General features: G+C 43.7%; 1 protein-coding gene and 1 pseudogene across 1 annotated transcript; one reads left to right on the top strand and one right to left on the bottom strand.

Moving 5' to 3' along the window:
* Positions 1-4,149: 4,149 nt before the first annotated feature.
* On the top strand, positions 4,150-7,786 carry OTOR (otoraplin). The gene is made up of 4 exons (XM_006143649.1): positions 4,150-4,265; positions 4,597-4,736; positions 6,302-6,409; positions 7,763-7,786. Exons 1-4 carry the CDS (start codon positions 4,151-4,153, stop codon positions 7,784-7,786), a joined length of 387 nt encoding a protein of 128 aa, XP_006143711.1. The 5' UTR covers position 4,150.
* A 263-nt stretch (positions 7,787-8,049) lies between these two features.
* The window catches only part of LOC102483316 (THUMP domain-containing protein 3-like), a 131,412-nt pseudogene continuing 114,119 nt past the window's right edge, over positions 8,050-25,342 (bottom strand).

Raw genomic sequence — 25,342 nt, 5'->3', positions numbered from 1 at the left:
GGGAAAGAAGAGGTGAAATGATCTCTATTTGCAGATGACATGACTGTGCACATGGAAGACCCAAAGGTATCCACGAAAAAAACTTCTGAAAGCAATAAATGAATACAGTAAAGTATTAGGATACAAAATCAACATACAAAAATCTATAGCATTTCTATATACGAACAATGAATAGACTGAGGTAGACTGAAGAAAGTAATTCCATTTACCACAGCCACAGAAAAGTGTAAGATACCTAGGAACAAATCTAACCAAAGAAGTCAAATACCTCTAAAAGAAAAAGTATGAAAGCCTAAAAAAAAAAAAAAGACACAAAAATAGTAGAAGGACATCCCATTAATATAATCAAAATGACAATTCTACCAGAAATAATTTACATATTTAATGCAACCCCAATCAAAACACCAGAGACATTCTTCACAGAGTTAGGAAAATCTATCATAGAATTTGTCTGGAATCATAAAAGACTCCATATTGCCAAAGCAATTCTGTGCAAGAAGAGTGGAGTAGGAGGTATGTCACTCTTGGATCCCAAAATATATTACAATATAAGTACTACAATGGTCAAAACAGCATGGTACTGGCAAAAAAACAGACATGTGGACCAATGGAACAGAATAGAGACCCCAGAAATAAATCCCAAAACATACAGCCAACTGATTTTTGACAAAGGGTACCAGTCGACCCGGTGGGAAAAGAAAAGCTCTTTCTGAATGGTGCTGGAAAAACTGGGTATCCAACTGTAGAAAGATGAACCTTCTTTCTTTCTTTTTCTTTTTCTCTTTTCTTTTCTTTTTTTTCTTTTCTTTTCTTTTCTTTTCTTTTCTTTTCTCTTCTTTTTTCTTTTTTCTTTTCTTTCTTTCTTTCTTTCTTTCTTTCTTTCTTTCTTTCTTTCTTTCTTCCTTTTTTTTCTTTTTCTTTTTTTTTTTTGAGCGGCTTTTGCTATAGGTGTGTGTGCTTGCTAGAAAGACAGAGAGAGACAGAGACAGAAAGCGGGAAGTCACCCTCCAGGGGGGATGGCCATGCCATAATCCCTCCTCCTCCATTCTCCTCTCGAGATCCTGGGCACACATGCACACACGCCTGGCATGAGTTTATGCCACCGGGTCTGGGACTCAAACCACTGTTGACTACATGGGAGTCTAGCAACATAGCCATTACGCCAACTGCTAGTCCCTGAACCTTCTTTTCTTAAATTTCTTAAAATCAGCTTAAGAAATTTCTGTACAGCAAAAGACATAGTAATTAGTATGAATCGACAACTCTCAGGAGGGGAGAATGTTTTTGTAAACTATGCCTCAGATAAGGGACTGATAACCAGAATACACAGGGGACTCAAGTGGCTCACCTGAAAAAGATAATGATCAACCCAATTAAAAGATGGGAAAATGAACTGAACAAATCTCTAAGAGAGATATATGATCAGCCAAAAAGTATATAAAAAAAAAATGCTCACTGGGACCAGCAGTTAGCATAATGTCTATGTCGCTGGACTCCCATGTAGTCGACTGTGGTTTGCGTCCCGGACCTGGTGGCTTGAAACTCACGCCAGGCGTGTGTGCATGCATGCCCAAGATCCCAAGAGGAGAATGGAGGAGAAGGGATTGCGGTGTGGCCATCCCCCCTGGGGATGATTTTTTGCTTTCTATCTCTCTGTCTCTTTCTGTCTTTCTGACGAGAGCACACACCCTATAGCAAAAACCCCTCCAAAAAAAAAAAAAAAAAAACCAAGCACCCCCGACGGAGATACAGATCAAAACCATGAGATACCACCTGACCCCAGTCAAAATGGCAATGATTAAAAAAAATGCTAAGAGCTGGTGAAAGCGGAACTCTCCTACACTGTTGGTGGGAATGTAAATTGGTCCAGGCACCATGGAGAACAATTCTGAGCTTCCTCAAAGATCTACAAATAGAACTATCAAATGATCCAGCAAATCCACTCCTGGGTGATTACTCAAATTATAGGAGAATGCTCAGTTAGAAAAATGGTTGCACATCTATGTTTATTGCAGCATTATTCCCAATTGCTAAGACATGGAACCAACCCAAATGTCCATGAACAGATGAATTGATTGAAAAAGTATAGTATATATACTCTATGGAATACCACTCAGCCATAAAAAATGATATACTGGCATTTGATAGAAAAATATAGAAGATTTACTGCTAAGTGAAGCAAGCCAGGCTATGAAAGGGAGACATTGTATGTCTCTACTTAACATAAATCCACTTTCTGCATGTTATGGTGGAAACTGAAAAACTAGAGGATATAAAAGCATGGAAAATGGTTAGGGATACTGAAGGCAGTGTGGAAAGAGGGTGGGAGAAAGTGGAGAGTATGAGGAAAGAAATTAAGGATAAAAATAAAGAGGCAGGACAATTATGAGACACACAAATAGATTATTATCTGTTTATGATAACATGTATAGTATCCTGAACTGAACTGGCATGAAGTATATTCATGTTGGGTAAATTCATTTTACAAATTAAGAGATATATACTGATTGAATGTATAAAATAAAATAAAATAAAATAAAAGAAGAGCGATTCCAGTCCCAAAGACACTATAAAAAGCAACAGCTTGTCTTTCTCTCCTAATAGAAATAAACTCTTGAGGCCAGGGTCTTTTGAAAATTTACTGTTATAGCTCTAATACCTAAAACGGTGCTTGGCAGGTAGTAGGTACTCAGTAATTTTTTGTTGAATAGGTGGTATTAGATACCAGTGCTTCCACTTTGGCTGACTTTTAGCAATGCCCCTCTACATGTGAAAGCTATCCAGAAGCAGGGAAGGGGGGTGTGTAACGTAAATCTCTTACTTTCACTCCCTTCTCTACCATCTATAACCCATGAGCATTCTGAGACTGAATTTCAAAAGTCTCCTCTTAGGGAGAGGAGGTAGGAAATGATTGCCACATTTTTCCCCAGCCCACCTATTTCTTCCTTTCCCAATTGCAGCCATCTATACATGATGTCAACCAGCGTGTTAGAATCCGCCTCTGGGAGGTCAGCAGGTGGCATAATGGTTAAGGTGCTGGACTCCCAGATGGCCAATTGCAGTTCGAATAACAGATCTGGCAGATTGAAAATCATACCAGGTGCTTGTGTGTGCACAAAATCCCAGGAAGAGAATGGAGAAGGGATTGCTAAATGGCTGTCCTCCCTAAATGGTGATTTCTCACTTTCTTTCTCACTGTCTCTCTCCTCTCCAGCAAGCACATGTGCTTTATGGGAAAAACAAAAACAAAAACAAAAACAAACAAAAGAACAAAACAAACAAAAAACCCAACAACCTTAAAGGCAAAAAAAAAAAAAAAAAAAGAATCCATTTCTGGCTCAGGATAGACCTGACTTCCAAAAATCCTATCATGAAGGATTTGTAAACATAAGAATCCCTGGGACCAGCAGATGGCTTAATGGTTATATCACTGAACTCCCCCATGGCCAATTATGGTTTGAATCCTGGGCCTGGAGGCTTAAAACTCAAGGTGGGCATGTGTGTATGTGTGCCCAAAATCCTGAGAGGAGACTGGAGAAGAAATGACTGTGGAGTGGCCATTTCCCCTTGGGGTGACGTCTCACTTTCTGTCTCTCTGTCTCTAGCGAGTGTACACACCCTATAGCAAAATAAAATGAAATAAAAGTAACCTCTCTATGAAAAAAGGAATCCCTTATTTGTCTATTATATAAATTCAGACTTCTATGAATGGGGTTTGTCTAAATCAAAATTATCTGTACTAAAAATAGGGATTTCACATAGTTAACAGATTAGCACATTTTTGCTAAACCAAGAGAATATGAGAGTTGAGCTTAAAACTAAAAACTGGTTTAAAATTCTCCGAAACTTCTCAACAATGTCCTGCTGATTGATGCAATAAACCACAGCTGAAGTGGCCTTAGCAATGGTGGACCATTTTGGATATCATCTGTGTGTTTAAAAAAAAAATCATCGAGTTTGATCTCTTTGGACAATCAGATGCTAACTCACCCCTGGAGCCCAGTATCCTGTTAGGAAAGGAGAGGAGGGTAGACCTTTCCCATTGGCTGGGATTATTTACCCAGAGGTCTGGCTTTCACATAAAAGACAGAAAGCACGGCGGTCACACCCGACTTCCAGTAAAGGGTGCCAGCCAAAAGAACAAAAAAACATGGCAAGAATATGGTTGTTTTTCCTCCCCAGCCTTGCAGCCGTCTGTGCCACGCATGGAATATTTATGGACAGACTTGCTTCCAAGAAACTCTGTGCAGATGACGAGTGCGTGTGTAAGGACTTTTTAAAATGCTTTTCATGATCTTTCTAGTGTATATTGAAAAAATATTCATTAACAGCATAAGATGCAATTGTACTTTGGAATGAATCTTCTCCAAGGTGAAGGTTATTAGCGTTGTGTCTCCTGCCTTCCCGTGGAGAAGTCACTGGTTAAGACTGTTGCGGCTTTCACATCTTCCTCTCTGACTCTCCTTGAAAGGCACAACTGTAAACCGGCAGGAATCCCATCATGTTGATTCCTACATTTTCTAATGTACTTTGCTTTTTTATTGTTGTAAATGCAGGAGCCTAAAATGTAGTCATTTCAACTTTTTTTTTTTCCAGATACTATTTCTCTGGCTAGAGCTGAAGAAGATTACAATGCTCCGGACTGTAGATTCATTAATGTGAAAAAAGGACAGCAGATCTATGTTTATTCAAAGCTGGTAAAAGAAAACGAAGCTGGAGAATTTTGGGCTGGCAGTGTAAGATGAGATTCTTAAAAGTATATACACATCTTCATCTATGAGGCTCCTAACTTTTTATTTTGTTACCTTTCTTCCACAAGCATTTTAATGTTTAAAAGTAGGTGTCAAGAACAATGTAGAGGGACTGGTAGGTAGCATGGTGGTTAAGATTCTGGGCTCTCACAAGGCTGACTGTGGTTTGAGTCCCAGAGCTGGTGGCTTGCTTTCTTGCTCTTTGTTTGGTCAAATAATAATAATGATAATAATAAATATAATAATTCTTTTAAAAATAACAATGTATAGATTATAGATATAAATGGATATAAATGTAAAAATCCAAGTATATTTGCATTTTAAAGAAACAAAGGTAATTACAAAGCAAAAACAAATGTAGGTTAACATGATGTTTTGGCAAGAAAAGAGAAAGGTCAAACAGGTCAGGTCATGAACATCCCAGAGAGTTTAACTCTTATTTTAAAATGCCTAACTAAGATTTGCCAAGTCAAAGGCATGTGCATTGGCAGTCAGTCTAAGTTTCCATATTCTTCTAGGAAGCTCTAGCATCCTCTTTAATTCTGAAAAATCTACTTTCTTCCATTATACATACAAGGGGCCAGTAGTATAACACACTACTCATACTAGGCTGGATCCCTACAGAAGATCACAGGTTCAGTTCCCAGGTCAGCCAGCACATGCCAATCACATGTGTCCATGGTCCTGGCTGGCTGGGAGACCAGGGGGAGACAGCCTCATGAGATCCTGTTGAAGGTGCTTATCTTTCTCACCCTGTCTCTTTAACTCTAATTAAAAAATTTAAAAACTTAAACAACAACAACAAAAACACACTAAGATTGAGGCCTTAGGGAGAGATGAAGTTGGGTTGATTTACTGTCCTCATCTGCAGCTCCAAAGATAGGTTCTAAAGCATAAAACATTACATTTAAATTAATCCAAAGGATTGTTCATTTGAATTGTTACAAACTAAGAAACACGCATCCTTTAAAATACAAGCGTCAGGCCCGCTGGTGCATGGTGGTGAGGACAACTGCATCCCATATGGCCAACTGTGCGTTCATCTTCCAGACCCTGTGGCTTGTGAAACACTCTGGGCACATGTGCATGCACGCCCAAGATCCTGAAAGGAGGGAGAAATGGAGAAGGGATTACAGTGGGATCATTTCCTGTGGGGGGTGCTTTCTCACTTTCCTGCTCTCTCTGTCTCCCTCCAGCCAGCGCACGTGCTCTCTGGCAAATTTTTAAAAAGAAAGAAGAAAGAAAATGTGAAAAGTGTCTATTTACTTAAAAAAAAAAAAGATTGGCTTTCTTATTTATGGATTCCAAAAATATTTCAGGTAGCTCACCAGATTGTGTGAGATAAAGCAATGCTAAAATAGTGAGCCACTGGGGCAGAGATACAATCTCGTGGGTTATGTTAGCTGCTGGAAGGAAATCAGATTTGTCTCTGAGTGCCCTGGAGTGAAGGGAGGCACCGGTGGTCATGATCAAACAAGAAGATGCCTGAGGGCTTCTCAAGAGACTCTCTCATAAGCTTCCCCTTGACGGCTACTTCTCTGGACACTCAGGTGTATGGTGATCACCAGGATGAGATGGGAATCGTGGGTTATTTCCCCAGCAACTTGGTCAAGGAGCAACGTGTGTACCGAGAAGCCACCAAGGAAGTTCCCACCACGGTAAGCATCCCAGAGGTGACCAAATGAGGACTCAGGTCCTGGGCTAATATAGGCTGGTCTTAAAAAATGCATCATGGCCCAGCACAGTGGCCAAAAGGGTAAGGCACCACTGTGTAAGGCTGGAGCCACATATGAGACCCAGGTTCAGATCACAGGTCAATCTGAACAAACTGAGCATGGTAGCTTGTGCATGTAATTCTATTTAACTGGGAGGCTGGGATAGAAGATGGCAAAGGCATCAGAAACCTCTCTCTCCCCCTCATCCTTCCACAAGCCCTCTTTTATTAAAACAAAAACAAAACAAACAAAAACCAATGGTGTCGTGCAACTTAAAAGATGTATGGAACAGAGCATCCAACTTCCATTGGCCACTTTTCTGAGATAGTGAAGTTTGGGAGGAGGACTTACATCTACTGTCAATGTTGAAAGACTTGTACCCTTTTTCCACACAATCCCCTTTCATTTTAGTTTACTTCTCTATGTTTCAACTATTTTTTTTCTCTTTTCAAACTTTTTTTGGTTTTATTGAGATATAGCTAACAAATAGAAAGAAATGTTACATATTTAATGTGTACAACTCAGTGTTTGATATTCATGTACATTGTGAATGATCCTCACGCTCAAGCTAGTCAGCAGATTCATCACCTCACACAGTCATCTTTGTGTGTGTGTGTGTGTTTTCAAAATCTACCCTCTTAGCAAATTTGAATTATACAGCATAGTACTCCCTTTGTTTCAGAAGCAAGTTATCTTGGAAGGGAGTCCATACCCCAAAGAAGGAAACCTAAATACTATTAACTGACTCTTGTTGATGATTTGCACTTATTTATTAAAGACCCGCTGGGAAAAGATTTGCACTGGCTTTTAGTAAAATAGAACCATTCTAGAAAAACCTTTGCATGCTGTATTTTTGTGACAGTTATGTATGAAATAAAATTATACTCTTTCTAATGCCCTGGCATCCTGAAAAACTCAGGATAGAAATAAAAGATCCTTTTGGAGCTACTTTGCAAAGTGGTTGTTTTGAAGTGATTCTCCGGGAGCTAATTGCTGTGCTTTACACATTGCCCAAGCTGCACAAATGAGACTCACCTGTCATTGCTTCTGAGTATTATGCTCACATCTGTCAAATGAACATAAATGAAAAGTTTGAAGGCCTTCATTTAAAGTCACTTTTGACTTAAAGTAATAATTATTTCATACTCTTTGGGGTTCAACCTTTGCTTATTTTAAATACAGATTTTTCTTTGATTAAATATGATTTTAAGTAAAAACCTACATCTGTTTTCTGGCCCAGCCTGCTCATTCAATCATTTTTGTTTTCGTTCTTGTTTTTTTTTTTTTTTTTTTCAGGATATTGACTTCTTCTGTGAGTAAGAAATTCATCAAAACTTCAGACAGAAAGGAAATATCAAAAGATAAAAGAAAACATAACCGAAAAATACATGCATTTCATTTCAAACTTTGGCTCCAGGGCTTGTTACCTTACAGGAGGGCAGGGCATGGGGTTTCAGGTGTCAGATCAAAGAGGATTTTAACTCAGTCTTTTCTGCTCACTTGGTCTTGCCACAAACTAGGGCGGTGATAGTTGGCTTGAATGGGTAAACTGAAATCCATATGAGGAAGTTATTCTGAGAGAATTATTCTTCAGTTTGGAGGAACTTCTCTAACTTTGGGGTGTATAAAGAAGATGGTTTCTTTGTAGTTACTTCTGAATAATAATTCTTGCAAGCTGATGACACCTTGGATGTAAACTTGGTGGGTCGTAGCTTTTTCCTGTAGACTTGATGTTTTCGCCTAATTTTTCTGGTCAATTGGAGTATTAACAATCTATCTGAAGGGGCTGTATAATCAAGGAGTATGCTATTAATAGAATCATTGTTAGTTTTAGTATTTAATGACTACGGGAGAAAAAAAAAAGCTTTTTAGATCCATAGGTACTTAGACTATGTCTCCAGATTTTGCTCTCTCTCTCTCTCTCTCTCTCTTTTTTTTTTTAGAAAGATTTTCGTTATAAGGTACTTGTGTTTGCTGGAGAGAGAGAGAGAGAGAGATGGAAAGCAAGAAATCACTCCCCAAAAGGGATGGCCATGCTACAATCCCTTCTCTGCTATTTTCCTCTTGGCATTTTAGACAGGCATGCACACGTACCCAACATGAGTTTAAGCCAGGGTCTGGGACTCGAACTGTGGTTGACTATGTTGGAGTCCAGCAACGTAAACTTTATGCCATCTGGTTGTCCCCAGACTTCTCTTTAAAAGGCTTACAAATCACTTTGATTAAATAACTTTGCCTTCTAATTGATCAATTTACTTCTCCCCAAATGTTAGCTTAAGTATGTGTGCATATAGTTGGGGGAGGACAGTTTATGGAAATATTTTTAGTGGAATAATTTCTCCTTTGTGTGTTCCCACATTGGATGCTATTGAAGCTTCAAGTCATCAAATGAAACAGCAAAAAAAAAAAAAAAAAATGTCTGTGGATTATTCTCTCTACTTATGTTTCAACTTTGAATTTCCTCTTCCCTTCCAAATTCCTCTAGTCAAGAGAGATGTATGAAAAAAATCTGATGATGGGACACTAGTCGTGGTTCTGATGGGCCCATGAGTTTTCTATGTTTAACTGGAAATCTGCTTTAACTGTGTATTAGTAATGCAATCCTTTCCATATAGTCATGAGTTTTTCTTTGTTTACATGTAATTAAAATGCTTGTACTATACTAACAAAAATCTTCATAATTGAGTTTTTTTTTTTTTAATTTTTAACGTAGAGTGTGTGCACTCATTGGGGACAGACAGAGACAGGGATGGCAAGTGAGAAAGCATTCCCCCTCCCCGGGGAGGATGGCCACATCACAACCCCTTCTCTTTCATTTAGTTCTTGGGATTTGGGGCACACATGTATGCTCATGCATCTGGCATGATTTTTTAAGCTACCGGGTCCACCCCCAGCCTCTGTCAGCCTAGATCACTGTGTGCACATGTGCATGCCTGGTCTACTTAGGGAGGTCCTGAGATGCGAATCCAGACCCTTTCTAGTTTTGTTGGTACAGTTGTGTCACCACTGTGTCACTACCTGACCCCATCTTACTTTCATTTCTATCTGCCTCTCACTTGCTGGCCCCCTTCCAGGTACCCCATCACCCTTCAAGACACCCTGAGCCCCCCTTGCCCATCTATCTGACCCAGCCTCATTTCCCATGCCCAAGGCCTCCTGCATAGCAGAATTCGAATCAGCTGTCTCCCAACAGCACTGATCTCATCCAGGAGTGAGTGGGAGGTCATTGATGGATTTGAATCTCCTGCGGTCTCTCTGCACTGAAAGAATGAATGCACTTGCGAACTTTAACCCCCATCTGGTGGTTCAGCATGCAGTGTCCTCCCTGGACCAGTAGGGGCATGGGCTCCTCTGAGAGCTGGTTAGATAAAACTCACAATCCCAGGGCCCACTGCTTACGTTCTGGATCAGAATCTACATTTCAAAGGATCCCCGAGGGATTCCTCTGTACATTAAAGATTGAGAGACACTGATTTCAGCACTCTACTCTCATTTTGTGAATAAATAAACACACCAAGCCAGAGAAACTGGGAGAGGAAGCAGGTCTCTCAGAGTTAAGCAGTGTGATTCCAACCTTCTCAACAGCTCTTTCCCACATAATGTAGGCACTGTCTTGGGGGTCTATTGGTCTACCTGGAGAAAGGGACCCATGGTGATAAGGTGAGAGTTTGGTGCAATAGGCTTTCTGGGACCCTTTTTTTTACTTGAGGAAACTTCTTCCTTCTCTAATTCTCACTAAGAGCAGGGACATCTTAGCTCCTCTAAAAGGTTATTGATATAAAAAACAGTTCAAAATGTAGTGACCCTTGAAAGAATCCTAGTTTGTAGGCTTCTTTGATATCCCAAGGTAAGTGCCATATATATATATATATATATATATGTTGTACTGTATATATAGGCACCGACAGACCAGACCAGTGCCATATATATTATTTATATATAAAATGGATATATATATGTATATATATATAATAGATATAATAGATACATGATATATAAAAGAAATATGTAATATGTAATAGAAATGTAATATATATATATACACACACACACACACACACACAATAGAAAGCTTAAACACATCTTATGACTTCATTAAGAGTGTGCACTTTCAGTAGCTCAAGATGCTACCTAGATTCATTGGACTGTGAACACACTTATTGCCCAAATACAGTCCTCCTATACCTTCCATCAGTCACGTCTATTAATTACACCCTTCAAAACCTTTCTGTTACAATAACGTGTCAAGCTCACTGTCCCATCCACCATCTTACTCAAGCAAAGTCACTCCAGGTGACCATGAGATCAACTGATGGAACACGACTTCCTTGTTACTTTCCCCCTCTCATTAGCAATTTTTACCTTTAAAATAATCCAGAAATCTTGAAGACCATGGAACGCATTATTCAGGGCAACTTGGATATTATGGTGCCCAGGCCATCATCCTAACTCTGGCCCAAATTAACTGTTTTTTTAAATTCGTTTTCTCTTCGGTTGACATGACTTAGTCGAGATCAACATCCTCACTTACCATTCTCAGGCTGTTTTATTTTTATTTTTTTAAATTAAAAAGAAATTTTTTTAAAAAAGATTTTTGCTATAGGGCGCATGTGCTCACCAGAGAGACAGAAAGTGAGAAATCATCCCCTAGGAGGTGATGGCCATGCTACAATCCCTTCTCCTCCATTCTCCTTTTGGGATTTTGGGCATGCATGCACACATGTCTGATGTGAGTTTCAAGCCTCTGAGTCCAGAACTAGAACCGCTGTTGGCCAACTGGGAGTCCAGTGATGTATGCCATCTGCTGGTTCCCCTTTCCCAGTTGTCATACCTCAGATCTTACTCTCCCTTTTGAAATTAAGACTGACTAAATATGATTAAGGACAACAGAGGCACTGTTGCCATTCATCCTGTAGTTTCTGAAATAGCCTCAATTAGGAAGTGTTTAGATTTTACTCTGCAGCTTGTACTGCCTCCCAGTGGGGGAGAATTGAGACATTTACTCCTCCAACTCTGTCTTTGGAATATGGGGAGTAAGACCCCTGCCTGTGGAAGAATAAAGACACATTACAGCAGTGAATGTGGGTAAGGGAGGCAAATAGTTTCCATGAACACCTCAGGGCAAGAGGTAGACTTTGCTCAGAGCAGAGCCATTTGGAGAGGTTTCCAGTGCAGGATGAGACAAAGGAAGAATCGTTAGAAAGTGAGCATAGTCAAAGTATGGTGCTTAAGCAATAAAATGAAGTCATGTTTAAAGGAAACATGTTGGGAGCTATTGGTGGCTCCGAAAAGCCAGGTGATGACCCAGCCTTGGTAGTACAAGTGGTGGTGCCTGACCTGCAGTGCTGGAAGACACATGGCTGAATGCAGGTTCAGACCTTGGGTCGACCTGAAACATACTGGGCACATGCGCTAGATATCCTAACTAACTGAGGGCTGGAGACAGGGAATTACAGCGTGGTGACACCCTAGTGAGGGTCACTGTGCCTCTCTTACTCTCACTCCCTCATGAAAGAAGTAAAAATAAAAATTAAAAAAAAAGAAAGAAAGAAAGAAAAGAAAGGCCATGGAAAGAGAGCTCAGGGCACCATGGGGTTTTAGAATAATGTGGGTTGCCATATAGGTCCCATAGTGTAGTAAGGGAGCCAAATCCCACTTGGATGACCAAGGTTCAAATCCCAGACCCAGAGGTTTGAAAAACATATCCAGCATAAATGCTCTAAATCCCAACAGAATAGATAAATAGTGGAGAAGGGATTGCGGAATGACCATGCCACACTGCGAGTGCTTGCTCTCTCTCCCTTTTACTGGTTGTCTCTGGACGGTGCCCATATTCTCTAAAAACAAACAAACAAACAAATAAATAAATAAAGTAGGCCTCCATTTCCTAGCTGTGCCTACTTAGATAAGGTTTGAACCTCAGTGAACCTCAGTTTTTGTGACTAGACGTAGGTAACCACGTCTCCTTTGCTGGGTTGTTCTGAAGATGAAATACAATGTGGACACAGGCTCTGGACATTGTAGGACCCTTACATGCATTACCTGATCTCCTGGAACTGAACAGAAAACAGGCTTTTTCTTTTATGAAGTTTCTGCTCTAAACTGTCGGATATGTCACAGACAAGCAATCGCAGTTACTGATTCAGACCTTCTGGGATTTCTGAATGAGCGTTCTTTGCAATACTTTCTGAATTGCACGAATTTTTTCAGATTTATTTATTTATTTATTACTTTTTTTTTTTTTTGAGAGGTTTTTGCTACAGGGTGCATGCACTCGCCAGAGACAGAGAGATACATAGTGAGAAATCATCCCCCTGGGTGGATGGCCACGCTGCAATCCCTTCTCCATCCCTTCTCCATTCTCCTCTTGGGATCTTGGGCACGCACGCACATGCACCCAGCGTGAGTTTAAGCCAATGGGTCTGAGACTTGAACCACGGTCAACTACATGGGAGTCCAGCAACATACCCATTACACTAGCTGCTGGTCCCAGTTTTATTTATTTATTTTTTAAAAAAATCACCTGTCTGAACATTTCCAAGGTCATCCCACTAGCAATTAGGCAACATGGTATGGAGCCCTTTATCAACACCATCATATGAGGGTACGTAGCCGAAGGCCACCTCGTGTTAGAAATATCGACATTTGAGAACCAGCAGTTAGCGTAATGGCTATGTCCCTGGACTCCTACATAGTCGACTGCGGTTCGCGTCCCAGACCCGGTGGCTTAAAACTCACACCGGGTGCGTGTGCGTGCGTGCCCAAGATCCCGAGAAGAGAATGGAGGAGAAGGGATTGTGGTGTGGCCATCCCCCCTGGGGGGTGATTTCTCGCTTTCTGTCTCTATGTCTCTCTCTGTCTGTCTGGCGAGCGCACGTGCCCTATAGTGAAAAAAAACCTCTTCAAAAAAAAGAAATATAGACATATGTATAATGTTGAAAATGGCAAGAGGCAACCCTGACTTCCCTGCTGTCCCATGCTCAGCCAATAGTGAATTCACTTGACTTTGAGCTTCTTTGAGTACCTGTTCTTGGGCTGACTAATAAATGAGTGGCCTGGGCCAGCTGGTGGCATGGTGGTTAAGGTGGCTGGACCCCACATGACCACCTGCATAGTTTGAGTCCCAGATCTGGTGGCTTGCAAAGCATGCCAGACCCCATGTGCATGCAAGTCCAAAATCCTAGGAGGGGACTGGAGAAGAAGGGATTGTGACTTGGCCATTCTCTTTGAGGGGCCATTTCTTACTTTCCCATCCTTTCTCTGTCTCTTTTTGGTGACTACACAAGCCCTCTTACAAAATCAGAGATACAATGACAAAACAAGAATGAACTAAAATAAGTGCCAGGGGTCCTTTTGAATAAAACTGTTACAGTCCTGTAGAAACTGTTAACATTGACCTGATGAGTGGGTCTGTAGAGCTGCAGGATTTCCTGGGACCAAACATTCAGCAGAAGGCAAGGGAAGGCAATTGAAAGCAGCCAGGTTACCCGCTGTAAGCACTGAGAGCTCCTCCCTAAAGATCAGGCCATATTCCTGTTCCTGCTGTGAGAGCATTCCTTTCTGTTACACATTATGCCTCCTGTTTAAGAGGGAAGTGATTAAGATGCTACTTTTAGGCCAGCAGATGGCATAGTGGTTATGGCACTGGACTCCCACATGGTTGATGGCGGTTTGAGTCCCAGACCCGGTAGCTTTCATGCCAAGCACATGTGTGTGTGTGCCCTAGATCCCGGGAGGAGAATGGAGGAGGAGAAGGGATTGCACTGTGACCATGTTTCCTGGGGGGTGATTTCTCACTTTCCCTCTCATTTTCTCTGTCTCTGTCTCTCCCATGAGCACACATGCCCCCCTAAGGCAAAACAATCTCTAAAAAAAGAAAATTTAAAAAAAGATTGCTACTTTTGCTTTCTGCAAAGTTGTACAAAGTCAGTTGTAAATCAGAATTCTGGGCCAGGAAGTGGTGGAGTAGGAATATAGCCGACCCACACCGGAAAGGTCCCAGGACTTCCCTGAGCTGTGCATGTGCATTCCTGTCCTTCAGGCCAGTGGAGACTGGGAGTGGATCATGGCATGGAGACCCTGTTGGGGGTGCCTCCCCCCACTTCTTTCTTGCTCAAGAAATACATAAGCTTAAAAAAAGAAAGACAGAAAGAAAACAGACTCTTTATTATCTGTTGGGTTGTCAGAAAAGTCATGATGCATTTTTCCATAAAAAACTAGAAAAATATGTCATGACTTTTCCAATGACCCGATATGAACAGGAGAAACCTCTCCTGTCCATTCCTTACTGTGAATTCCGAGCCAGGCCTACCGAGGGTTTTTCAGGCTTGCTGTGTGAAATGGAACAGGTGAAATAACTCAGAATCTGCAGGCCTCCTCAACTTGCCAGAAACATGACTTCCCAGCCACTACATTGCTCCCGTGAAGATACACCAAGTGAGAAAACCATGAGTGACACAGGTCTCCGTCTTGCTCAAAGGGAACAATGCGAGCACATTCAGCAGCGGTTTTTTTTTGGGTGCAGCGAAGTTTGAGAAATCATCTTGGGAGAGAACTGTAAGTGTGCTGGTCCTTTTAGCCTCACCCACTCCTGACCTTAGATAAATGTGACCTATTATTGTTTCTTCTGTTTACGGGCCGAGGAGCCCCGCGTGCCTTCATGATCAGATTCAATACAGAAAAAGGAAGCTCATTCATGGAGGATTTCCACAGATCTCTGGAGGGGTGGGTGTTTCTGCTCCGAGGGGAGAGAAGGAACAGGAACCAGCACCAGGAAGAAAATCTCATTTCTTCAACAATCAGCCTCATTTATCTAAAAACTGTGAAGCGGGGGGAAAAAGAGAGAAAAGGGAATTACTCAAGAGAAGACTATTTCTTATTCTACTCTTGAAATATAATTTTTACAACATAAAGGCCTTCCGATGTCGTCTCAGTTGCTTCACCTGCAAATACCGTCATGGAACATCAGTAATTTAATCAGGAAAATGATATATTGATCCATACGCTTTATATAATCTGCCCTCTATGTAAGCTAGCCCATTATTAACGAAGACAGAGAATGCTCCCCAACCCACGATTTAAATATTTTTCTAAATGGAAATTACTTTTCTGTCACATGTGAGCAATTGTTTTAATCATTTTTCTCAAGTCTACGCTATGCTAAAGTCAGAGCGTTGGGGGGGTAAAGGATGAGGTGCTGCCACCAGTAACCCCACGCGCCTCCGAATTTTTTCTGGAGAAATGAATCAGCTGAGATGGGACTGCTAATTTACTTGAGTGATGCTATGTCAAGCTGGGAAAAAAAAAAAATACCGATGCTGGCTTTTAGATTTCTGCAAACGAAAGGCAGAAAACTGGAGTCAGCTCTGGGCGTCCACACAGCCCCTGGCAGGACTGTTGGTCACCTGCAGGTCGTCAGTTCTCCTTTTCCTCCCCTGCCCCCGGTGATTCTAAAGAGATTGAAGAGCTTTGCTTCTGCCCTGAGTATTTCCTGGCCTTTAAATCGGTCCTCTTAGTGCCATCACAATGGGTTAGCAGATAAAGCTTAAACCTGGGCTCCCAAGAGCAAACGTTGTCCGTTCCTGGGACCAACTTCAGCCGATGCTCTGTGCTCTGTGGAGCGTAGACACAGAGGGGTCAGGGGAGCCTGCTGGGTCCAGGAAACAGATCTGAAATGTGGCTCTGTCTTGCAGGAAAAGGCCAAGAGGCACTGGGGCAGGCTTGGTAATCTGCGTTCCCAAATTCTGTTGTTCCTGGGTAGCAGGTGGGTGGGTGATCATCGGGGATAGGAATCAACTTTTTTTTTTTTTTTCAGGTTTTCTCCATAGGGAGTGTGTTCTTGATGGAGAGAGACAGCAGGGTGATGGCCACACCATAATTCTTTCTCCTCCCTTCTCTTTTTTGGGATTTTGGGCATGCATGCCCATGTGCCCAGGGTGATTTTCAAGCTGCTGGGTCCAGGACTTGAACTACAGTTGACCATGTGGGAGGCCAGTGCCTTAAACACTGCACCACCCGTGGTCCTGGAATCAACATTTTAAAGAAATTTGTTTATTCTGAGAGAGAAGGAGAGAGAGAGGAATAGAGAGAGACTTAACACGGCCTGTTTGTCGGGATCACTCCTAGCCCCAGCCAGCCTGCATCACTGACACAGGCCTGGCCTGCACCATGAGGCTCTGGATGCAAACGTCAACCTTCCAATGTGGAACCAGCAACACGGAGTGCTGGGTACTCCTGTGCCACCCTGACCCCAGAATGGACATTTCTGAGCACTTATTGTGAACTAGTATCCTGGATCAGGTTCTGTTGGAGATTTCTGGTTTCTGTGCAGGGATTAATTATTTATTTCTTTACTTATAATTACCAGAGGGTGTGTGCGTTCATGAGAGAGACAGAGAAAGGCGGTACCCTCCAAAGTACACCCCCCCACACACACACACATATATAGTTGTTCATCAGTTTTTAAGCTGCCATGGCTGGGATTTGAACCACGATTAGCCATATAGGATCTGGCTCCCTTAACCACTAGGCGAGAGCTGGCCCTGTGCAGTGATTCATCCAGGAGCGACACCCCAGGGAAACAGATAAGGGAGAGGCAGCAGGAGAGTGAGGAGGCTCCAGCCTGGCTGCGATCTCACGCAGTCCCGCAATGGTGGCCTCTCAGATCCTGGCTGACTCTGGAGGGTGAGAAGTTACAAGGCAGAGCTGCTGGGCCCAAGGCCAGGCAGCTGAGCTTTCTCCGGGCCTGTCAGTCGCCGGCTGAGAATTGTCAGGAGCGTCATTTCCAAGCAGTTCTGCATGTGAGCAAAGCATTCTCAAGTAGGCTGTAGGTTGGAAATGGAACACCAGAGCCCGGCAGTGCGTGGGACCCGTAAAACGGCCTTCGACGCCGACTTTACCGGTACGGGCGGCTCTGTACAGGGTGCTTTTCATTTCATCTAATCCTCTGACAGTCGTTGAGCGTGCGTGATTCTCTGCCACATCCTCTTGGCTCATCTAGCCTCAGATTTCCTCTTTGATTTGCTTCCGTGGACCCCGAAACGTCCTGATGTACAACTTTGGTGGGACTAGGGTGCCCTCCAGTGGTGAGCATGCGCTGTGACACACAGAGACAGTCCTGAACCGGAGAGGGCAACCCGGGCTGTGAGCATCCTTAGCCGCGTTCAGAACCTGAACCATCATTATCAAATCGCGCGCTTTGGGATGGATTGCCCGCCCTCCTCCACAACACACGTGATATGAAAATCTGCCCGATATATGGCCTAGGCTGTGGGATTGGTATGTCTTCCTTGCTGACCTTATAATAAAATTCAACTGATTGGGAAATGCACACGTGAGGAGAAAGTGGACCTTGGCTTTCAGTCCTGAGTTCCATGTTTGCTTTTGATATGGGGCTTTACGGAGTTTACAGATTGTCTCCGTTGACTTAATTCGTTTACCGAAAAGCAATAATAGCAACCTCAGTTCAGAGGCTAGAAGCTTCTCTAGAAAACAATGAGCACAACTCCCAGGACTGGTGTCCCTGTCACTTTGTAAAGTGTAGGAGCAGAGAAGAAGCCAGACAACCTGCCCACGACACCCTGAAGGAACATGATTAAAAAAAATAAATTTGGCTTTCTACTTCATCTAAAGGGTGGTGCTCTACCAGGGACCATTTTAATCTCTTAACTCCGGTCCCCAGCCCCAGGGATATTTGGAGATGTCCAGAGGCCTTTTTAATTTTCACAACTAGAAGGAGTACTATTGGCCGCTAGTGCGTAGAGGCCTGGGATCTTAAAATCTGCTGGACACCTGGCATAGACAGAAGTACAAACACACCTTATAATCAACTCAACTGATTTAAAAAGTCACACATCACAATGCACAAAAGTGTCCCACATAAAGAATAATTTAGCCTCAAATGTCAGTGGAGCTCAGGTTGAGAAACTCCACTCTAAGATGTGAAATGAATCAACTGGTGAGTTTTGAAAGAATGACAAATACTCAGGAGGCCTAAGCAATTATCTGGCGGCGTGTTTGTTTTCCAAGCCCAATCTGGGGTGTATTTGTTTTGTAGCAAGCCCTTAGGTAGAGCGGGTACCTGACAAATGGGCTTGTGCCGACTCACCGTGGCACAAGGACGCCACACGGCCAGAGCTATCACCACCAGCAGACGGAGCCTCCAGTCCGCAATCGTCTCGTTATGGCTGAGCGCTGCGAGCGCCTTTCACCAGGATTTTAAACACATGCCTTTTGTCTCACGCTCTAGTTGTGCACATCCTTGCTCCCGATTTAACATTTCACCAAACGCTCTTGGCGGATCCAGGAGGGCTCTGGCTGACACAGGATGGGGTCTGAAGGCTGGTTTGCATTTCTTCCCGGGTGGGTTTCAGTCTTCTGTAGGAGACTGTTTAATTGCTTTTCAAACAGCTATCAGGTCCTCCCAGCTTTACAGCTTCTTCCCGAAGATGATTACAATGTCCTATTAGTGTTCGCGTAAAAATAGCGCCTCCTTGCCCCTCCACGATGTGGATTTCAATAGCACCAGCTGCCTCTACCCCGCATGGATCTCTTCTGTCCTTTATTTTCCCTGCTTTCTATTGTCATCCCGTTCAGCCTTTCTCCGGAGAGCTTCCTAGCACACAGTTAGATCGACAGTCTCTGCGTATTTGTGGATACAATTAAAATGTAAACACTGGGCATTTAGTCCCATGTTGACATTTCTCATCTCTTAGGGGAAGAATGCACTTAAACATTAATAACAAAAAGGGCAATGTGCTTTCCAGCGCACGCATCGATTCTGAGATGGGAGAAAGATATCATGCAGTTCTCATCTAGTAGAATTGTGGGTTTATTTAAAAGGGATGTGCAATTGGAGGCCTAAAGCCTTCTTCGAAATGTGGTACTTTAGCTCAGAGCCAGAGAATCCATGAATATAGATTTTCAGGGACACCTACACTTAGCCCTGGCTCTAATCCAGCGTGTTATCATTTGTGAGCTGGAAAAAAGCTTGCATGATTTTTATTTTTGGAAGTTGCTATTGAAGTTAGGTTGAAACGAAATAAAATATTTCTGCCTTTTCCCCAAAACGTCTGTCTGCCTTCAAGTGACATAGTATTGCAATTTTCTTTTTTAAGAGATTTTTTGCTATAGGACCCATGTGCCCACCAGAGAGACAAAAAAGCAAGAAAGCACCCCCCAGGCGGGTGGCCAAGCTGCAATCCTTCTCCTCTTGAGATTTTGGGCATGCACGCATATGCACCCAGCATGAGTTTTAAGCTGCCAGGTGCGGCACTTGAACCACTGTTGACCACATGGGAGTCCAGCGCCTTAACCGCTACACCACCTGCTGGCCCCAAGTATTGCACTTTTCAAAATGAACAATCTGAGCAATGGAAAAGGAAAACTTGGCAAAAATGCCAAATGCTTACTGAGTGTTGCATTATAGCCATGAGCTTGAGTACTTAAAATCCTTCACTCCTGTGTCTTCTCTCCTGAGTCCTGACACGAGAGGGACATCCACACTGTGAAAGAACTAAGTGAGGGGCAAAATATCCCTTTAATTAACCACTAGGCACACATCTGACAACACCCCATCTTCCCGCCCAGGAGTTCCTGGCACAAGCTGAACTGGAGAATGTGGCTCAGCAGGGGAAGTCTGCATGAGACTCCTCCCTACCTACTTCCTCAGATGTGGGTCCTCTAACCTGTGGAACAGGACTCCCCTAGCCGTGTAGACAAACATCTGATCCTTCCGGCTAGAGATGGAGAAGTTAAACCAACAGAGAAAGGTGCTGTTGAACCTGTGCCACCCGCCTCTCTTTGCCAGATGTCATTTATGGTCACTGGAGTATGCCCTGCCCTCTCATGTCAGTCTGGGAGCAGGGAATTAACATCCCCTGGGAAGAGGTCTAACCCATGACCGACAGCAGTCTGTGCGTGGTGCATCAGCACGTCCCGCCCTGGGAGGGGACACCATTATGTGTGTAGTCTCCACTGCCTCCCAGAGGCCCCCAGTGCAATGGTGCTCCAGGGCCCCACAGAGATGGCTTTCTCAATAGTACATGCAACCTCTTCCTTCCCTTCCTTTTCTCCTCCCTTCCCCTTCCTTCCCTTTCTCTTACTGATGTTCCCTGGAATAGCTCTTCTTCCTCTTCTTCTTCTTCTCCTTCTTCTTCTCCTTTTCTTCTTCTCCTTTTCTTCTTCTCCTTCTTCTACTTCTCCTCCTTTTGAGAGAGATTTTTGTTATAAGGTGTGTGTGCTCACCAGAGAGGTAGAAAGGATAGAAAGTGACAGTAAGCAAGAAATCACTCCCCGGGGGGGATGGCCACACCACAATCCCTTCTCCTCCATTCTCCTCTTGGGATTTTGGACACGCACACACACATGCCCAGTGGGAGTTTTAAGCTGCTGGGTCCAGGACTTGAACCACAGTCGACTTCATGGGAGTCCAGCAACACAATCATTATGCCATTTGCTGGTTCTCCCCAAGACATTCTTTGTACTCAGATCCTTGTTCTAGAATCTCCCTCTCAGGGAAACTTGAACTAAGGCCCAAGGCGTGACTGATTCTGTCCCTAATAGGCAGGCTCTGTTCAGGGATGCTGGAAGCAAAATGAAGTAAAAGCAGGCCTGGCAAGTGTAGGTACAGGAGGTGACAGAGAAGGAGCTGACATGGCTCTGTGTCTTCTAAGCCCTGTGGTCCCCACCCACTAGGAGAACTTGGCTCAGTGAGTGTCACAGATTTTGACCAATAAGGTTCGGGGACCAGCAGTTAGTGTAATGGCTATGTCGCTGGACTCCCATGTAGTCGACCGCGGTTCGCAACCTGGACCCGGTGGCTTAAAACTCATGCCGGGCGTGTGTGCGTGTGTGCTGAAGATCCCAAGAGGAGAATGGAGGAGAAGGGATTGCGGCGTGACCATCCCCCCTGGGGGTGATTTCTCGCTTTCTGTCTCTCTGTCTCTCTTTCTTTCTGGCAAGCACATGTGCCCTATAGCAAAAACCGCTCCAAAAAATTTCATTATTTATTTTATTTTATTTTATAATTTTATTTTTTATTATTCTTCTTTATGTAAGGTTTGCAATTCCTTCTCCATGGGAAAGAAGGCAGGGCGGTAGAGTTTGGTATTTTTCCTGCAGGTTCCCACCATGTCTCACTGCTTCCCTCTCCTCAAGTAATAATTTAAATAAAAAAAAAAAAAAAAGCTAAAATGAAAATTTCTCCTCCCAACAGTTCAGATTTATCTCGGTATTTCACGCGAGAGTGGCAAATTCTCCAAGCTGCCTACAGTCAGAACTCCACAAGCTCACGTCCCTGCAGGAAGGCAGAAAGGGATTTGTCTCTATTTCATATTCAAAGCTCACCATCCCAGCACCCATCTCTTTCAGACCCATCATGGTAGGACTTAACTAGTCAAACAAGATGCTTTAATTCCTCAATTCCTGGTAGGAACACGACTCAGAGCGATGAAAAACTTACGGTGCAGCCTTTTGGGTGTATTTTATTAAAAGGTAAGATTATGCTTGAAGCAAAGGTTAGGCAAACATTTGCTTAATGCCTGGGAATTCAACAGAGAGGGAACATTTTCTCAAGACAGCAAACTGAAGAAAATGGATGCTGGGTTAAGAAAGGTCTTTAGTGAAAGGTCAAACTAAAATATAATGGGAAAGACAAAAAGAGTTGAAGTAGGGCGACTTTTTTTTCCCCTTTTTCCTTTTGTAAGGGAGATTGGTCCTAAGTGTAGATTTGCTTCACATGTCAGTTTGTTTGTTGTTTATTTTTTAGAGGTTTTTGCTATAGGGCACGTGCGCTCGCCAGAAAGACAGAGAGAGACAGAGAGACAAAAAGCGAGAAATCACCCTCCCCAGGGAGGATGGCCACACCGCAATACCTTCTCCTCCATTTCTCCTCTTGGGATCTTGGGCATGCACACATACGTGCCCAGCATGAGTTTAAGCCACAGGGTCCGGGACTCGAATCACAGTCAACTACATGGGAGTCCAGCGACATAGCCATTACGCTAACTGCTGGTCCCCTTCACATGTCAGTTCTGAAACACAATTATTCTCAGAAGTGGGTGTGTCATTGAGGGGGTGTCACTACATGGCCCTCAGCGCAGCTTCTGCTTCAGACAGGAGGTGGGTTATGAAGCATTTGGAGATGCTGCCTCCCTCTTCCCGGCAGGACTCAGCTCCAGGTAGCTCCCATGTTCTGGTTCGCCAGCCCCTGGCCCTGTGCGCTGCCATATCGTCCTCTCCACTGGGAACCAATTTCTCAAGGGGGTAACGAGATTGGGAAATAGAGCAACCCTCCGAGAATGTCTTCCTGAGCCAGAAACCGAGCTTTTCCCAGCTGCGACTAGCACCGTGCCTTTCTGCCCAAGGGAGGATCGTGGCCAGTGTGGTGGAGCAGACACCCAGGTTGGGGAGATGCTCAGTTCTCCTAAAGTGCCACTTCTAGGGGGCCACTGATACTGAGAGCAGATTCCAGGCAACACACACTTGTTCCATGACTGAATGCCTAAGAGGTGGGGATGCTCCTCTGTCCTTTCCCAAGCCCTTGGTGGTACTTCGTAAGTTCTAGCACTTTCTCCTCCCCACCTGATTTAACTCTCCCCCATTAGAAACTCGTTTGGACTTTTCAAAAATGATACTGTGATCTACCCAGATTGCCAGAGGGCTTTGCCTCTAAGATTTATGGCAAATAGTTCACTTCCCCATGATTCATTGGTGCCAGCTGCTAAAATATTCAAACCCAGTTTTCCTAAGTTGGTAAGTGGTCACTCTCCTGGAGTGCCCCCAAATGTCCCTTCACTGCCATACCTGCCTCATGAGCCCTTCCGCTGGGATCACGAGACCCTGTGACACCTAGACTGTTAATACCCAGACAACGTCTGGTCTCCAGGACTCTGCTCCATCCTGATGGGCTGGTGCCGAGGTTCTTGCCATACTCATTCCATGCTACTCAGCTGTCTACACGGCCCTTCTCTTGGGGTCTGGCTCTTCAGGTCCTTCCTGCTTTGGTAACTGTCTGTAAGAACTACATTTCATCTGCAGATGCGCCTCTCCTTACGATGGGTTACATGCCAATAAACCCACCGTAAGTTGAAGTGCATTGAACAAGTGCTCCTTGGCTTCCAACAAGGTCATGTTTATGGAATGTGTATCACACCTTTGTGAAGGCTAACAACTGTGAGTCAGAGACCAACTGCATTTTATCTAGCTGGGCTGGTTCTCCTTGGTGAGAGAATGTACAGTAAGTGGTTTGTCTCTACTGGAAACAGGAGCCCTCTGTGCACTTTTAAAATTATTTTTTTCATAGAGAAGAAAGGAGAGAGACATAGAGACAGGTACCCACCTCATCATATCACAATTTTATTCCACAACTCACCCCAGCCTCAGCCAGCCCAGATTATGGGGACATGCATGTGTACCCAGCATGCTCAGGGAGGTCCTGAGATGTGAACCCAGGACCTCTTCCATGGACCTCCTCCCTCCCCAGAGGGAGGGCCACACTGCAATCCATTCTCCTCCATTCTCCTCTCAGGAATCTAAGCACACATGAATATGTGCCCAGAATGATTTTCAAGCCACCAGGTTTAGGATTCGAACTGCAGTTGACCATGTGGGTGTCCAACACCTTAACCACCATGCCATCTGCAGGTCCCTATCTGTGAATTTCTTATGTGAGATAGATGAGGCCCTCTTGGCTAATCCATGAAGAATTTGGTAATTTGCAGTCAAATGGATTTCTAACTAACAGACTTGCCATGGCCACATGTGTGACCATGCTCAGCTGATCCGTGCAATGACTCGGGCATGCGGTCTGAAGATGAGGAACCTGAGCAGGCTGCCTTCATCGGAAATCATAAGAGAGGAACCGAAGCAGACTTTTGAAAACATAAATACTTTAGAGGAATCAGAGAAGGATGATTTGGATTTCTGGAAAGGAGAGAGAGAGAGAGACCCACGGTGTGCACTAACAGGATAAAAAGGGTTATTAGAAAGAAAACTTTGGAAACTGCTGACTGGTAACATTTCTAACAGGAGTTAATAACTTGCTGGAAACGCAAAAGGAAGGCATTTTGTCTTAGCTTTGCCATTAAGCACAAAGCCAAAACTTGCGGCACATGATTTATAACACTCAGAGCTCTGTGGATTTAATTAAAAAGTACTAAATAAAATCTGACACCTCCCAAGGTATCTCATAGCCTGAGATACAGAGAGATAAGGGGGCCTTTTCCAAGGTCAGACTCTAGGCAGCAGGGAGGCCACAGATAGAAGCAGGTTAAAAGAGTAACACAATTATTTGAACATGTTTTCTCTATTCATGGTAGAGTGTGTTCATGTGCAAGAAAGAGAGAGAGAGAGAGAAAGAGAGAGAGAGAGATGAAGAGAGAGAAAGGCAGAGAGAAGAGCACTCTCTACAAGGCCTGGTCACGCTGCCATCCCTTCCTCAGTCCTCCAGCCTGTTAGGTCCTGGACACCCTTGGGTGTGCTTGTTTCAGGGCCAGGGATATAAACTGCAGTCCCGATGTGAGATCCAGCTTCTCTGGGGCAGGACATTCCCACTGTGCCATGGAGCCAGCCAAGGAGAAACAATGAACACAAGTATGCACACATCCATGCAGGTAGGGGAGGGAGTCCCCTATCCACATCTCACGCTCTGAAGGACAGCTTGCATTTTCCCAAGATGACCTCCTCAACATGTCCCATCCCGCATGCTCTTCTTAGAGTGGGTACAGACTCTCCTCCGTCAGTTAGCAGGGTCTGTTCCTTCTCCGTTCTCTCTGGGTGGGCCTGTGACCACAGTGGACATGATACTTTGTGACTTCCATAGACAAGTCAAAAAGATCAATACAACTATTGCTGGCTCTCTTGGGACCCTTGATCTTG

Source organism: Tupaia chinensis, unplaced genomic scaffold, assembly GCF_000334495.1.
Source record: "Tupaia chinensis unplaced genomic scaffold, TupChi_1.0 Scaffold000101_1, whole genome shotgun sequence".
In the NCBI taxonomy this organism is placed as follows: domain Eukaryota; kingdom Metazoa; phylum Chordata; class Mammalia; order Scandentia; family Tupaiidae; genus Tupaia; species Tupaia belangeri.
The sequence above is the reverse complement of the archived record's forward strand: the minus strand, read 5'-3'. Positions and strand labels throughout refer to the sequence as shown.

Excerpts from the sequence above, each read along its gene's own strand:
- OTOR (XM_006143649.1), top strand. The coding sequence starts at position 4,151 with ATGGCAAGAATATGGTTGTTTTTCCTCCCCAGCCTTGCAGCCGTCTGT. Across the intron at positions 4,266-4,596 it reads TGCAGATGACGAGTGCGTGT|ATACTATTTCTCTGGCTAGA; the intron begins GTAAGGACTTTT and ends TTTTTTTTCCAG. Across the intron at positions 6,410-7,762 it reads CCAAGGAAGTTCCCACCACG|GATATTGACTTCTTCTGTGA; the intron begins GTAAGCATCCCA and ends TTTTTTTTTCAG.